A 14,696-nucleotide genomic window follows, 5' to 3' on the forward strand; every position below is an offset into this window, starting at 1 on the left:
CTCGCTTGCGTTTTGATTTTAAACATGCATACGTAAGCCTAGTTTTGAAAAACAGGTACTTGATTTTAACACAAATAAGAGCTAAGAAGTTGATCTTGCAGTTTATAGAGCACTGCTTATGAAAAGCTGGGTGTAAAATGATCCGTTGAGGAATTTTACAGTTGTGGAGCCAGATTACCAGAATTCAAAAAATATTACGTGCTGAGTATTGAACAAGTCAGCTGGGACAGTTAGTGAGGAGCAGGTGCATTTCGGCAGTTTGGTTAAGTTGCAGGGGCACATTCACAGAACTAGTTAAAAATGTGTTTTATAGTGTGCCCCCACTCTTGTGGGAAACCTGATTAATCGATCCTTTGGAAAACTTGGAAGCTGAAAGGGAAAAGTTGTGTAACTGACTTATATACTGTTATTACTAAGAGGAAAAAGCAGATAAGAATTTTGTTAGTGAGTTAGCTGACAGGCTCCCTGAAGGGTTTACAGCTTCTGCTGAGCTGCTTCCCTCCTAGTGACCCTTGTTTAGTGGATGGAAAAGTCTCATACAAACAAAACTGAACAGATGTGATGTTCAGATATTCAGCGGTTTTATGAACATCTTCGCGTTCTCCCAGATGAAGAGAGCTCTGTGGTATTGTCACAACTCGTCAGCTCTGTGTGGTGTTGGGCGGTTGTCGTGCAGTCAGTCCTGTAGAATGTCAGCAAATCACTGTGCGTGCATTCGCTTGTGCTGATTTTCTCCTCCTTTAACTCTTGGCTCCTTAAGGGGAAAGAAATATTTTGTCTTGTCATTCATGGCAGATACAAAGCATGACCGATTCTTCTTTCTTCTCCTTCCCTCTTGTGGCTTTACAATCCCACAGTTCCCCTCCTCCTCTCTCCACACAGAGATGCATGTTGAAAATAGCAAGAACAGACTCTAAACGATGAGGCTTCATTTGTTTGGCATTACAGCATTTTGTTCATTTTCATGTTAGCACCGTGATTACTAACCGCTGAAATTCATAATTTCCAAAGGGATCTTCCCGAGTCAGAGGTCTGTAGGTATTTAATGAAACAAACATTTTGATAAATGCTAAGTGTGTTTCCCTTTCTCCTTAACAACTAAGGTTTCTTTACAAATCGTTATTTCTACCTTTTATTTTTAATTTTATAAGGGTTTTTTTTTCTCATGGCTCCTAAAGAATCTTTGAGAAAGTAAATGCCTCACATCACCAGTTAAATTACTTTAGTTTTTCGTGATGGTTTTTAACTTAGAATACTACGTTGATTTTTTCTATTGACTGTTGAGGTTTGTGATGGAGATTCATGGACTATGACAATACATGGTGGTCAATTAGTACCACACCACCATAATTCATGCTCATTCTTTTTGTATAATACCCATGAGTGGGACGAGGTTGACTCGAGAATAAGAACAGCTTACAGCTGAATGACAGAATTATCCGTGTATGAACACCTTCTGCTGTGACTGTAGACCAAGATGGGTTCCTATCAAGTGTTCCTCTAGCAGTGAACCATTTCAGTACTAGGTTTTACTTGTTAAGTATATCAAATGCATACTCCCAAAACTTGGTGTGTGTCTGATTTACACCTCACTTCAGCTTCTCCAACTCGCTCCGTTACGTAAGTCATTCTTGTGGTATTTTGTCTGGGATCAAAATCACCCTCTTAAAATAAGTCACGGTTTCATGAATATGTTAACAGTTTGTAGCAAATACTTTACGTATGCTTTGTCTGCTTTTAGACATAACTGCTGGACACATAAGAGACGTGGATTTTAGGTTTTTCTTGGACTAGCACCTGTTTCTATTCACCCCCGCTCTTACTCTCCATTGTATTTCCAGGCCTCAGTTTCTGTGAGGCTTTTGGACACTCCCGCAAGACAAACAGTAAAGCAAGATGTGACCAAGGAGCAGTCCAAATGAGAAATTACCAGTCGTTAGAAAGGATTAGAGAGTGCGGCAGTGACATCCAAGATAGCCGTACTTGTTTTGCTAAGCTGGATTTAGGAGGGAAATAAAGAAGCATTTATCCAAATCACTTCATTATTCACTCGAGTGGAGACCCAGAAACAGACGTGAAGGTAACCTCCGTCTGGTATTAACTCTTGTTGCTCTTGTAACTCTTATACTCTTACAGGTCTTGTAACTCTTGTCTCTTCTATGGCATAGGAGACTAAAAGGAAGGGAGAAGTGTAGCAGGATGGTGGGAGGAAATTTGTGGAGAGTGCCCCCACCCGCATCTCACAAACAGAGTGTACAAGGGCTGGGTATGATACCTCCTGAAGCTGGTTTGAGTTCCAAATACAGAGATTTTAAGAGAGAAAGAAACTGATGGCCACAATCTTTAAGGATACATGGGAAAAGAGTTCAGTTTGTCTTTGTGCTTGTATTGCTTTACAGAAACTTGTAAATCCCAGAAGTAAGAAAACCACCGTGCTTTGAATATAGACCTTTTACTTCCCCTTTTATGCCATATTATACAGTATGTAATATCTCTGCTAAGTTAGTTAAAATTTGTCATGTAAATGACTTGACAGTCTTGAAACACTGCTCCCCACTCCTTCCTTCCTTTGCTGCAAAAGCACACCCACAGCTACATCCACTCAGAGAGTGGCAGCGAAAGCATTTCATTTCCATGTCAAATCTCCCCTGGGAATAAACAAAGATGTTTTATTTCCCCACGTTGTCAATCAGGAGCTTTTCACCTGGGACCCAGGTTAGTGAAATACTTTGTTATCTTAATATGTTATTTCTTTGGGAACTGCACATAGTGCCTTCAACACTGACCAGTATCTGAATCACAAAAGGACTTGTGTGTTGTTGACAAGTCAAAATTAATTTTCTTCTTCTATCCTGATAAAGCTGTTCTTCATATTATCATGACTGTAGCTCTTCTTGGAATATGACTTCAGTTCTAGCAGAAGCTCTGGAGTGTCATCAAACAGTTTCGGGCTTGCGTCTGTCCCAGGACACCTGCAGAGGCAGGAGACAAGGTCATCATGGTGTTGAAAGATTTTAAGCAGGAGGTGTCTGGGTGGGCATTGCAGTCTGTGCAAAACTCGAAGTTACGTTGCATAAGGGAATTAAGTGGATGGTGCACTCTCAATTTTTCAGTTTTGAATAACACTTTATCCTTTAATATGCGGCTGGTGTGTGGGTGGTATCAACCACAGGTGTCTAGAAATGCGTAATCAAGCTTTAAGCACAAACACGCAGCTCTCGCATTGCTCTAGGTGGATATCCTGCTATGGTGAGTTGCTGCGTGACCTATGGGAGATGAAGGAGGAGCTAATAATTTTCTTTTGATGCAAATGTACGTTTTACAATAATAGTATATGATAGATCACATCAGGTAGAACAAATAGAGTAGCACAGTAGCGATGAAAGAGAAATGATCATCCAGGAATATTTCTTAATTAATCAACATTCACAGTGAAGCTAGAAAAGGGGGTTCATGTGTTAACTCAGGGACTCATTTTAATGTTTTGGTGACACTGAGCAGAAATCTATCTGCAAGAGTATTCAGTTGAAATTGATGGAATTGCTCCTTCTCCTTAGGTAGCTACATATTGGTTACGGGGGCTAGAATCGGGTCTCTCTTTCCTGTAATATGTGCTATGAGACAGCTGAGCTTGAGACATATAATTGAACAGGATAATAGGCTATAATTATAAATACTAAAGAGAGGTTGTGGCCGTTACCACTAAAGTAGCACACTCTCAATAGTAATTAATCTCTAATTTTAAATTAGATTAAGGTTTCAAAAGAAACGTAATGGCCTATGATGTACTTAAGCTCAATAAAGCGACGAAACTGTGACATTCTCCAATGTCACGCTCAATGTAGTTGTTCAATGGTTAATAGAAAATTATAGCTTTTGCAAAGTTTGGATGTTGTGTAAAGGTATCTAAACCACTTGAGATGTCTCTGAAGCTCTGAATAATCCTGAAATTTTATTTTCAATGTCATAATGTTCTTTATTTGTGAAGCAGTTATTTCTCTCAAGTGATATCGTATAAAACCATGATAGTAGTTGTTAACCTATATTTTACATTTTGTCATTTTTTCCTCAGTCACCCTTGCTGTCAGTTCAAGGTCATTTTGCAGCGTTTTGATTCTTTGCTATAGATTCAAGGTTCTGGGTAGATGAATAATACATAAGGGCAATATTAATTCAGAAATAGTAATAACTGGTCAAAATGGGAACTTTAATTGAAGTGTAAGGTAAGAAAATAGCTGTTTGGCTGCTGCCTTAAGGACTGCTATCAAAGATGTCATTTTTTTCTTATGAAAGGCAACCATATGATGAATAGCTGTCACGTCCCTTAGGTGCATTCACTGAATACATTCTTTTTGTATAAAGTTGCACGAATTTTCCTAAACTGTCACAGAATTACAAGTTTCAACCTTGAGAATTTTAGCTGAAACCTATTTCACACGTGCACACGGCAGTTTTCTCTGCTCACGTGAAAATGCCTGTGTGGCTACAGGGGCTTCTCTTCTTGCGAGTGCGGCTCCAGCACACTCGTGAGCTCACAGCGCTGCGTTTCGTTCCCTCGTAACACGCTGATTAGGTGTAATATCCGATGGGATCTGTTGTTGCTGAGAGCCCAGAATTTGATGGCCGCGTCTGCATTTGTGGTTGGCACGCAAAGCATTGAGTCAATTTGTTTTCTTTTCGTGTCGCTTACGTGTAGACACGGAACGGAGAGCGCCGATTATGCAATCGCACATTTCCCTCCCCGCCTTTTTTTCTAAATGAATAACATTCAGTGATAAAGTTGGAAACGTTCTGCTCTGTTTCCACAGCTGCAGCGAACTGGGAGCAAAAGGAACAATAGCTGCATATACACATATGCATTCCAGCTGCTGCCAACTCCCACGTTCTCCTTTTTCCCTTTTGTCCTCCCATTTGAGCAGATAAATTGTCTCACTGTCAGGAAAGGTTAGTAGCGGATATACTGCCAGTGTAACAACGGTTTGCACAAAATCAGAATTAATATATGAAAATACTAACTGCAATTTAAATGTGCAGGGTGATTTAAAGTTGAGGCTTCTGCTTGACTTTCATGATATGATTTTTATTTTTTCCCTGCACTACCTGCCCCTTGCAACTGGGGAGAGTAACCCTCAGGGAACGCAGATAAAGATTTTTGCTTCTTTCCTTTCGCAGCTTGATTCTGCAGTCGGGTTTTTTTGCCTTTAAAGCCAGCAACTCCAGAGAGGAGTTTCTCTCCCGCTGGTCACCAGGCTCGGCCTCACTCCCGGGGTGCCGATTGCTTCAGCGGGAGGTGGGGAGATAGAAGAGAGTAGAGCTGGTGCATCTCCTTGAGGTGCAAAATCGGTCAAAATACAGAGCCACAAAGACGAATGTTTTGGGGCTTGATTCTCCAGCTACTGAGCAACAGCATCCTTCGCTCTAGCAGGGCTTCTGAACCACGCCAGGGAGTTCACTGGAAGTCCCTCCAGCTATTGATACACGTTTATTTTTGTTAATGTAACTCTGGGTGGCTTTTCCAGGTGCCGGATGAGAAAAGGCCGTTTGCAGTATAAGCACTGTGGCAGCGTAAGGACGTTATTCAAATAGCCAAATGTCAGAGCTTGCATGAGATCAGAATTTCCAAATGATTTTGTGATTGAGTTAATGCATCAAAATCCAAAGGGCGTTTGGTTAAACAAGGATACCTCAACTCCTGTAGGTCTTTGGAAAAAAGTAACTGGAACAAAAAACAGTAACGTTATTAGTCCATGAAAAAAAGTGCTTTTTTTTTTTTCATTTTGGTGTGTTTGATGGAAGAGTCTTAGCTGATTTAAAACACAACCCCCTCCCCCAAAAAACCCAACTTAGAAGTAGGGCAAAATTCCGAATCAAGTGAAATGTTTGCAGTAGCCCTGCCACAGTGATAAAACAGTAAATAATTTGAGTTATGCCTTTTATGTAAGCACTTGGTTTAGAAGTGGATGGTTTTCCACTCTGATTTATAAGCACATAAAATTTCAAGGAATAGAGCTGAAGATGAAATGAAAGTCTGTGTGTGAAAACTTTTATCTTATGTGGGCTGACGCAGTGAAAGTCTACAAAGGTTTGGAGTCCACACTTAATCTCAAATGTTGCGATCGCTTCTCTGATCCGGCTACATTCATAACTTGTCTCCTCCCCCTGAATATTATAAGCTAGAAAATAAATGTGGTTAAATGATAGATTCGTAGAGTTTTTTCTGGCTTATGTTTAACGTTGACAGAAGCCTTGAGCAGAGAAAATGTTCCGAGGGGCCTGTTCAGATTCTCTTGGGCTTCTTTTCTTGGATTTCTTTCCCAAGGAAAGGAGGAAACTTGAGGCAGTGACATGTACCCAGGGCTCAACGCAGCGTGCGTTTAGCCAGTCGAATAGTTGGGAAACAGGACTGCGGGGACCAGAGGGATCATACCTACTTAAGAAAGTGAACACTCTTTGCCTCCCTCAGATTTCTTTAAAAAAAAAAAGTTAAATTAAAAAAGGTAAAGCGATGTTGGTCAGGCTGTAGCACAGTATTCTGCACGTCATTTGCTGCAGCAAATGGAGCCGTAACTCATAGCCCGGTGAAGAATTGCCTGGTCCATGCTCCTCTTTTCTACAAGGAGGTTATTTTCCGTGAGTCATGTACCCACCCTCTCTGAGAAGGAACTCCATTGCTACAGCACAATTTGCTTATATCAATATAAATATTGTATATCTAATTCAAATCGACAGGACAAGATTGATAGGCAGAGTCCCTTACCCACAGTCTTAAGCAGGTGGAAAAATAGGCAGCATAAGGCAAAATACCCCTTCTCTCCTTAATTTATATTGTTCAGCAAAAGGGTACGTTTTGTGACAGATCGTGTTCTAACGCAAAAGGTATTTCCTTTACTCCTTAGCGTTGTTCAGAATTTTAACCAGGACGAAACGCTGCATGGCTGACTAAAGACTTATTTCCATACTTAGAGCATCACTCATGTTCATGGCGCAAACTTTGATTGCTTACTTTGGTCCCATTTCAGCCAACTACCTGGCTGAAATCACATTTTTATTTAAACTGTATGTTAAACCGATGGAACCGAGTATCCGGAACTTAGGGCAGAGAAAACTGCTTCCTCCCGCGCTTCTGCATAGCTGCTATTTTTGAAAGATGAACTTTAACTTAGGTAGTGTAGGCTCAGGATTCCTTAAGATTGTTTCTGAGAAGACTATATTGCATGAAAACCAAAACTTCCATGCTGTTGCCTTAGGCCATCAATACTGAAGAAATGAGATCGCCGGAGTTTAGCTGACCTGGCCTTGTTGAGAACAGAAAGTCAAACTGCTGAGATGCCTCCTGCCTGCTTTTGCAAGAGGAAATTAGCAAAGGAAAGACTTGTCACAATTTAAGAAAAGGCTGGAAATAAAAAAGTCATCAAAATTTTGAGAGCATTTAGCTTCTCAGGAAATTTACTTAATGCAAAATGAGAAAGGAGCGCTGTGGCTACAGGCTGTGGCCTCCGTTGTCATCAGTCCGAAGGGACTAGGGATTGGTACTCGCTGACTGCTTTGCAGCAGTTCATGTCAGGCTGTGATAGGTTTATTTGCATCTCATTTAAATCAGCTTAGCTCTATCTCTCTGCCCCAGTGTCTCCTGTATCAGCCTGCCCCTCTTCCAGCCTCGCTCTCTGATTTGAGTTTTAAAAACCTTAGCAGATTCACCATAAGACATTTAGGTCTCACAGCAAATAGTTCTGATGCAAAGTCCCTTTTGTGTTGCGTGATCCTTCCATTTTGGTCCGTGTCTGATCGGGAACTTTGCATCTCTCTGCTGTGCTCTGGCCCAGCCTTTTCGGAGGGCTGAAAGCCAAAGAGCTTCCAGCCAACTCCCGCTTCCCTCACATCTTGTGGAGCTCCGAGCAGCTTCGAGGTAAGTAAGAGTAAACACATCTGCCTGAACTAACAGCTTATCTAAACAGTTATGTTTGTGGACTCCACAATGTACCTATTTTTTTCTTACTGGTCATTGAGTGCTTCTTCTAATGATTTGCTGGGGGTGAGTGCGGTGTTAGGTCTTTCTTCTCCCCACCAACTAAGACCTCAGAGGACTAGGGACCTCCAAGCAAAGAAATGTCACCCGTGTCTGTATTCTTTACTCACCTGGAACAGCTATATTTCTATCTGTTGTGTTGTGCAAACAGTTCCAGGTAAGATGGCAAAGGCTGTTGTTTAGGAGCCCCTAAGCCTACTTTTTAGACTGATGCCTACTTGTTATATTTTATTATTTTTAAAAAGGAAATCAATAATCATCCATAATGATTCCTTTAATGTCGCCCGCATACCTCAGTGCTTATCGCTCTGTTTGCAACTCCTTCTGGCAAATGCTTTTTTTAGTTTAAAATATTTTTATAAACCCTAGGTTAGAGTTTATTATTTTAAAAATTGAGAAATTTTTTTTGACGTATCCTGAGCTATGCAAGAATAATAAAAATATATTTTCCACATGTGCTAGCTAGAACTGTGCTAGCAAAAGTTCCTGAAACTAGAAACTTCAAACTGAGCTTCTTTGTTAATCTTCAGTGAGCCTTGAAAGAATCTCAGTTTGAAGACAATTAATGCAGCATTTTAAAATTGTGAAAGCTTAAAAATCAATAACTTAGTACATGCACGTTACAAAATTAGAAACATCCCGGCCTCCTTCTCAGTGCAGAACCCACCCTGAAGTTAAGGGGGAAAATACTCAATAGAAAGCTCCTTAGGGAAACATTTTGGAACACAACTGGTTTGTCCTACATATGTTTATGACTGCGTCAGCACCGTGGGGCTGCGAGACGTGCCAGGAGAATCTCTTCTACTACACAGACCTTAAGTCTGGCGCTCTGCTTCGGGGGAGTAGTAGTGCAAATGTGCAAAGACTGCTGTCATAGGTGTACTTCTTCACTTCGGTTTGCTCTCCAGAGGAGAACTGCAAAACTAATTTAGCTTTACTGAAGACATCAGAAAGGGGAAAATTAACCTCCGAATGTTAGTGCATTCCTCACGCTCAGGTCAAATCGACTTTAGTGTCCCCATGGTGATTTACAGCCACAGAGATGCTGGAACTTGAACGTGCAGTTGACTTCTAACAACTTAATGGTCTCTGCACCCTGAGACCGAAGGTAGAAGTAATGTAAAAGCCGCTGGCTTAGCTTTGTGCTTTTCTAGATTAAGACAGGAAGGGAAATGATGTTGGAAAGCAGTGTCGTGAGCTCAAACTCTGGATGGAGGATTTATTTGTGTTATTTATTTATTTTAAGAAACCTCTAAAATACTTCTCTCGACATCCAAGAAGCAGAGGACCTATGAAGTCATCGCGATATTCCCACCGGGAGTCCGTTGCTTTAAAGTCTCCACTACAGACAAGTAAACAAAGTGGTGTAACAGTCAACCAGCATTAAACAGCTGCCTTTGCTGGAACAGCTAGCACAGCCTTCCTGCTGTAAACATCTGAACAACTTCCACACCAGTAAAACAGAAATAGGAGTAGAAAATGTGCAAAGAAGAACTGAACCCGTATAGAGAGGATAAGTTAATTTTCAACATGCTTATTATTAGGTGGATGTCTTGCGTAAAATTTTTCCTAGGTTCTTGTTCTGTACATGTCAGATTTTGGACATCTAGTAGAGACAATCATGATCTAGATTGTTGGAGGCGTAGGGAGAAAGAGGGGTGTACGTATAGTACCTACGTATAAAATACTCACGTCTTGAACCCCTATACTTTATGCAGAATATTATCAGTCTGTTACCCTTATGTAAATACTGTGCATCAAGGTCAAAGTCTAAGGAACTATGGGATTAGATTTTGTGGCCTGTCAGCATTTGCTCATATTTAACTGGTTGCTAGTGTTGTAGTTGTCCTAATGAATTCCATACTACCCATGATCACAATTTGCTTTCTGCGTTTGGGATTAAATTAAACTAATTTATTCTAAAGAATTAGCTCATCTTGTGGTAGAAAGCAATGAAATCTATAGAATGTGTTTCACGGACGTTTCATGGCAGTTACTGAGCTCGTGAGTTTGTCTTTTAGAGAACTCCCCCCAAATGAGCATCTGCCTCTTATTTTCTTCCTGATTTGCCTTGCTCAGTTTGTTCTTCTCTTGCGCAGTCTAAATACAGTTTGAAATAATAATAAATAAAAATAAAGACCCTTTTTCTATTGCCATTAAGGCCATCTGTTTCCATATAATCACTGCCTTTTGCTTAGATTACTTTATTTCCCTGTGAATGGTCTGCAAGTCCTCTGACAACAAAATACTTTCACTGAAAAGTAGTATCCGCACATAATGGACCAATTAGGAAAGCACACGGTGGAGAAAAGCGAACAAATCTTGATCATTTGTATAATAGTGAAGAATATCCTGATAATTAGAGGTTGATATTTCTCTGAAACTTCTGCGGCTCGAATATTTTTACTTAGAATTGATTTTTTTTGCACATATCTTTATAATGCCTATCTCTCGGCTTGCGTGTATGTATGTTGAGAAGCACAGCTCTACCATAAATAGAACACACACACACATAAGGGAAACACAGCAAAGTCTTGTGAAAAAAGGCAGCAGCAGAGAATTGAGGTGGAGTGCTGTATGTGTGTTGTAACCAGCGTTTTGAATAACTTACTGCAGGAACTGCAGAAATAAGTTGCGTTGCTGTATGCCAGGTGTTTTCCTAAGCAGTGTATGTATAAGTGAAGCTAATTCTTAAGGCTTTTTTCCTTCAGAATTTATCAGATTAACAGTGCAGGAATTTCATGCTTGGCTCTATCACTGAAAAGCCCTAGCTGGAGAATCTGCCTACTGTTGATGAACTCTTCATAAAAATTAACTTTGCATGAGTATCATAGTTTCTGTGCAGGCGTCGTCAGGAGGCAAATTGGTTTGCAGCGTGTCGCGAATTCTGTTGCCTGTTTCCCCTCAGGCTCAGCTTCTGTGTTGAGGAGAAGGTGGAAGGATCTCAATTACATCATCGCTCTAGAGAAAATTCTGATTTACAGCAGAATTAGCTTATCAAGGGGGTTGATCTGATAGAGAGGAGGCTGTCCAGGTTGAAGAAAGCAGAAGCTATTTACTGAAGTGGCAGGGTGGGGGCAAGGCCATTTTCAGTTGGATCAAATAAGGGGAATATATTGAAAGAGTTTAACAAGCGGAGGAAAGAGAAGGGGAAGGAAGTGAAGTGTTTTGTGAATGTACTTCCCTGAGGACTCTAAAAGATGGAGCAAACTGCAGGTATGGGGCACTGCCTTCAGCTTTGTTTCCTTGCTGTTCTTTACCTGTTTTAAAAGGAGAAGAATATTATGCTTGAATCATGGGAAAGCCATGGATATTTGTGTGTGCATGACAGTTCTTTTACGAAAGCCGAGCGGGGCTTCCAAAGCCCTAATTCTGACAGTGTGCTTTAACTACTGCTGTATCTCCTGTGTTGGCCCCAGCTTGTGAATTTTGGGGACAATTGGGTGGCAGGGCTCCAGGTCCACAAAGTGGTACCAGAAACAATGCTCTGAAAAAGTGCCAGGGAGACAAAGAAAAGCAGTGGCGCTGCCCTGTGCCGAGTACAGGCTAGCTTAAAGCAGAGGAGTGCAACACCCAAAGCTTCTGCAATAAATTAGCCAGACTAGAGCTTCTGGTTCTGTGGAAATATGGTCAGGAATAAAATGGGAGTTACACAGTTATTACAGATTGGCAGGCACTGAAGACATCTACGGTGCCTTCTAAGATCTTGGCCAGGAAGGCATCATATAAAAGCAGACCTTAAGTTATTTATGGACAGGCAGGGGCCAGAGTGTTTAATTTTGTACATAGCTCAGGAGGCCGATCAGATTGGCAATACTAGCAGAATGTGTCAGGAAGTCCAGACTCCTACTACCACAAATTCATAAGAAAGTGTTTTGGGGAAAGATTCACAGTGTCTGTGGACTGAGCTCTTCCATTCATGACGGAGAATTCAATCTATTCTCACACTCGGGGAGAAGTTGTTTCTGTTTTACAGTGTGCTGTTAACTTTTAGTTTTTAGTGTAAAACTTACATAAATGGGTTTGTGCTTGATTTTTGATCCTACTACTGCCCATGCTGAATTCATTTTCTAATCATGTGGAGGCCATATGTATTCTTTACACCGAGACTGTGTTGCACTGCAGAATTTATTATCCTTTCCTTTAAATATACTGCTGTTAAAGACTCGAAGTCCAGCGTATTTATATGCTGTAGATATGTTTACCACTAGCAAATTACGAGGCATTGTAAAAGTTTTATTTATCCACATAATACTCCATAATCATTGTTAAACAGGACATGTGAAAGCCTTGTGTGGAGGGCAAAAAAAAGATACTTCAAGTATCTGTGCTCCTGTTTATATAGATATTTTGTCTAGCTCCGTTTGTGGAGGGAAACATTTCAGCGAACAGTTAGGCAAGGGCAGAAAATGACAGCTGAACAAGAGATCCAGTGATGAAAAACCAACTTTCTGGGGTTTACGTTACACATCAGGCATGCTGTTGAGCTCCGTGAGTTTGACTTCTAGCTTGAAAACAGCAGTGCCCAAATAATGCTTCAGAGGCCGCGTGTTGCCTCCGAGATCCTTTGACGCTGCTCACAGCTGCAAGGAAATTAAAACGCTAAAAGTGAGACCAGGAGGGAGAGGAGCGTGTGACGCTGCTGTGTCATGTTTCTGGTCCAGGGTTGTTGCCCGCTGGCCAGAGGAGGTGCGGGAAAACCGCTCTTAAACACTTGTGAAGCAAAACAGATGCCGTTCTCCCGTTTCAGCAGCTTTAATGGCTCAACCGCGTTAGTTTTCGACACACGCGCTTCAGAATATTTCCAGAGAAAATCGTGGCGCGCACAGGAGTATTTTCTGTCACGGTTAGGTGTACGTGCGTGAGGGTCTGAGCATTTCTTCCCCCCAAACTCGCCTGATGCCTGTCTCCTTCCCTGCCTCCAGGTACCAGATCCACACCGGCCTTCAGCACTCCATTATCCGGCCGACCCAGCCCAACTGCTTGCCTCTGGATAACGTCACGCTACCTCAGAAGCTGAAGGAGGTCGGTTATTCCACGCACATGGTTGGCAAATGGCACTTGGGCTTTTATCGCCGAGAGGACATGCCCACGCAGAGGGGGTTCGACACTTTCTAAAAAAACAGCGGTGACTATTACACTCACTTCAAATGTGACAGCCCTGGGATATGCGGCTACGACCTGTATGAGAACGACAACGCGGCTTGGGATCACGACAACGGCATCTACTCGACCCAGATGTACACGCAAAAAGTGCAACAAATCTTGGCTTCTCATAACCCCAGGAAACCTATATTCTTATATATCGCTTACCAAGCTGTTCATTCGCCTCTTCAGGCGCCAGGGCAGTATTTTGAACATTATCGGTCGATAAATAACATCAACAGGCGAAGGTACGCCGCGATGCTAGCTTGTTTGGATGAAGCCATCAACAACGTAACCCTGGCTTTAAAGAAGTACGGTTACTATGAGAACAGCATTATCATCTATTCTTCAGATAACGGCGGGGGGGCCGGCGGCGGGAACTGGCCTCTCCGAGGAAGCAAAGGGACTTACTGGGAAGGAGGTATCCGTGCTGTCGGGTTTGTCCATAGCCCCCTTCTGAAAAACAAAGGGTCCGTTTGTAAGGAGCTTGTGCACATCACGGACTGGTTCCCCACTTTGATCACGCTGGCAGAAGGGCAGATCGATGAAGATACCCAGCTGGATGGTTATGACATCTGGGAAACCATCAGCGAAGGCAGACGTTCTCCACGAGTAGACATCTTACACAACATCGACCCCATTTACACAAAAGCCAAAAACGGCTCCTGGGCAGCCGGCTACGGGATCTGGAACACTGCGATTCAGTCTGCCATCAGGGTGAATCACTGGAAACTACTGACAGGAAATCCGGGATATAGCGACTGGGTACCTCCCCAGGCCTTCAGCAACGCGGGCCCCAACCGCTGGCACAACGAACGCGTTTCTTGGTCGGCTGGCAAAACGGTGTGGCTTTTCAACATCACCGCTGACCCCTATGAGCGAGTGGACCTCTCGGCAAAGTACCCAGATGTGGTGAAGCAGTTGTTGCGGAGGCTTTCGCAGTTCAATAAGACCGCGGTTCCTGTGCGATACCCACCCAAGGACCCTCGGAGTAACCCGAAGCTGAACGGAGGAGTCTGGGGTCCGTGGTTCAAGGAGGACGAGAAGAAAAAGAAATCGGATAAAAGTAAAGGTGCAAATAAGCAAAAGAAGAACAAGAGCAAGAAAAAAGCAAATCGGAAAAAAGGGCAGTCGTTACATTGCCGTTCGCGTCTTGCGGGTGGCTAAATTCTAAGCACGCTCTTCTGCCAAGTCCAAGTCCGCTTGGCCCAACTTTCTTGAACTTCTGATGGAATATACTAGAAATGCTAGCTCTGCACTGTGGGTGAAAGTTGTCATCCTTTTCCTCTGATTTCACCAGCACAAGATATCTCAATGCTTTGCCTTGAGTGTTCGGAAGTGTCCGCGTGACAAACTGTCTCCTCGACAAGGGGAATGGTGCTCCCTCGTCACAGCTACATTCCACATAACAACGATGGTAACAACGAATTTTGATTTTGACAAATGATGGTTCCTTGACAAAATTAGTTGGGGAGTGTGTTCTCAAACTGCCGGATGATTCACAGAGAGAAAGAAAACAAAACAA

General features: G+C 42.2%; 1 protein-coding gene across 1 annotated transcript in view; it reads left to right on the top strand.

Annotated features, from left to right (window-relative positions):
* ARSJ (arylsulfatase family, member J) overlaps positions 1-14,383 on the top strand; it is a gene marked incomplete at its 5' end in the record, with an annotated part of 34,758 nt that extends 20,375 nt beyond the window's left edge. The window contains 1 exon segment of the mRNA XM_009873094.1: positions 12,952-14,383. Coding sequence (XP_009871396.1) covers positions 12,952-14,338 — 1,387 coding nt within the window.
* Between the last annotated feature and the right edge of the window lie 313 nt (positions 14,384-14,696).

The sequence above is a fragment of the Apaloderma vittatum genome, unplaced genomic scaffold (genome assembly GCF_000703405.1).
Source record: "Apaloderma vittatum isolate BGI_N311 unplaced genomic scaffold, ASM70340v1 scaffold3940, whole genome shotgun sequence".
In the NCBI taxonomy this organism is placed as follows: domain Eukaryota; kingdom Metazoa; phylum Chordata; class Aves; order Trogoniformes; family Trogonidae; genus Apaloderma; species Apaloderma vittatum.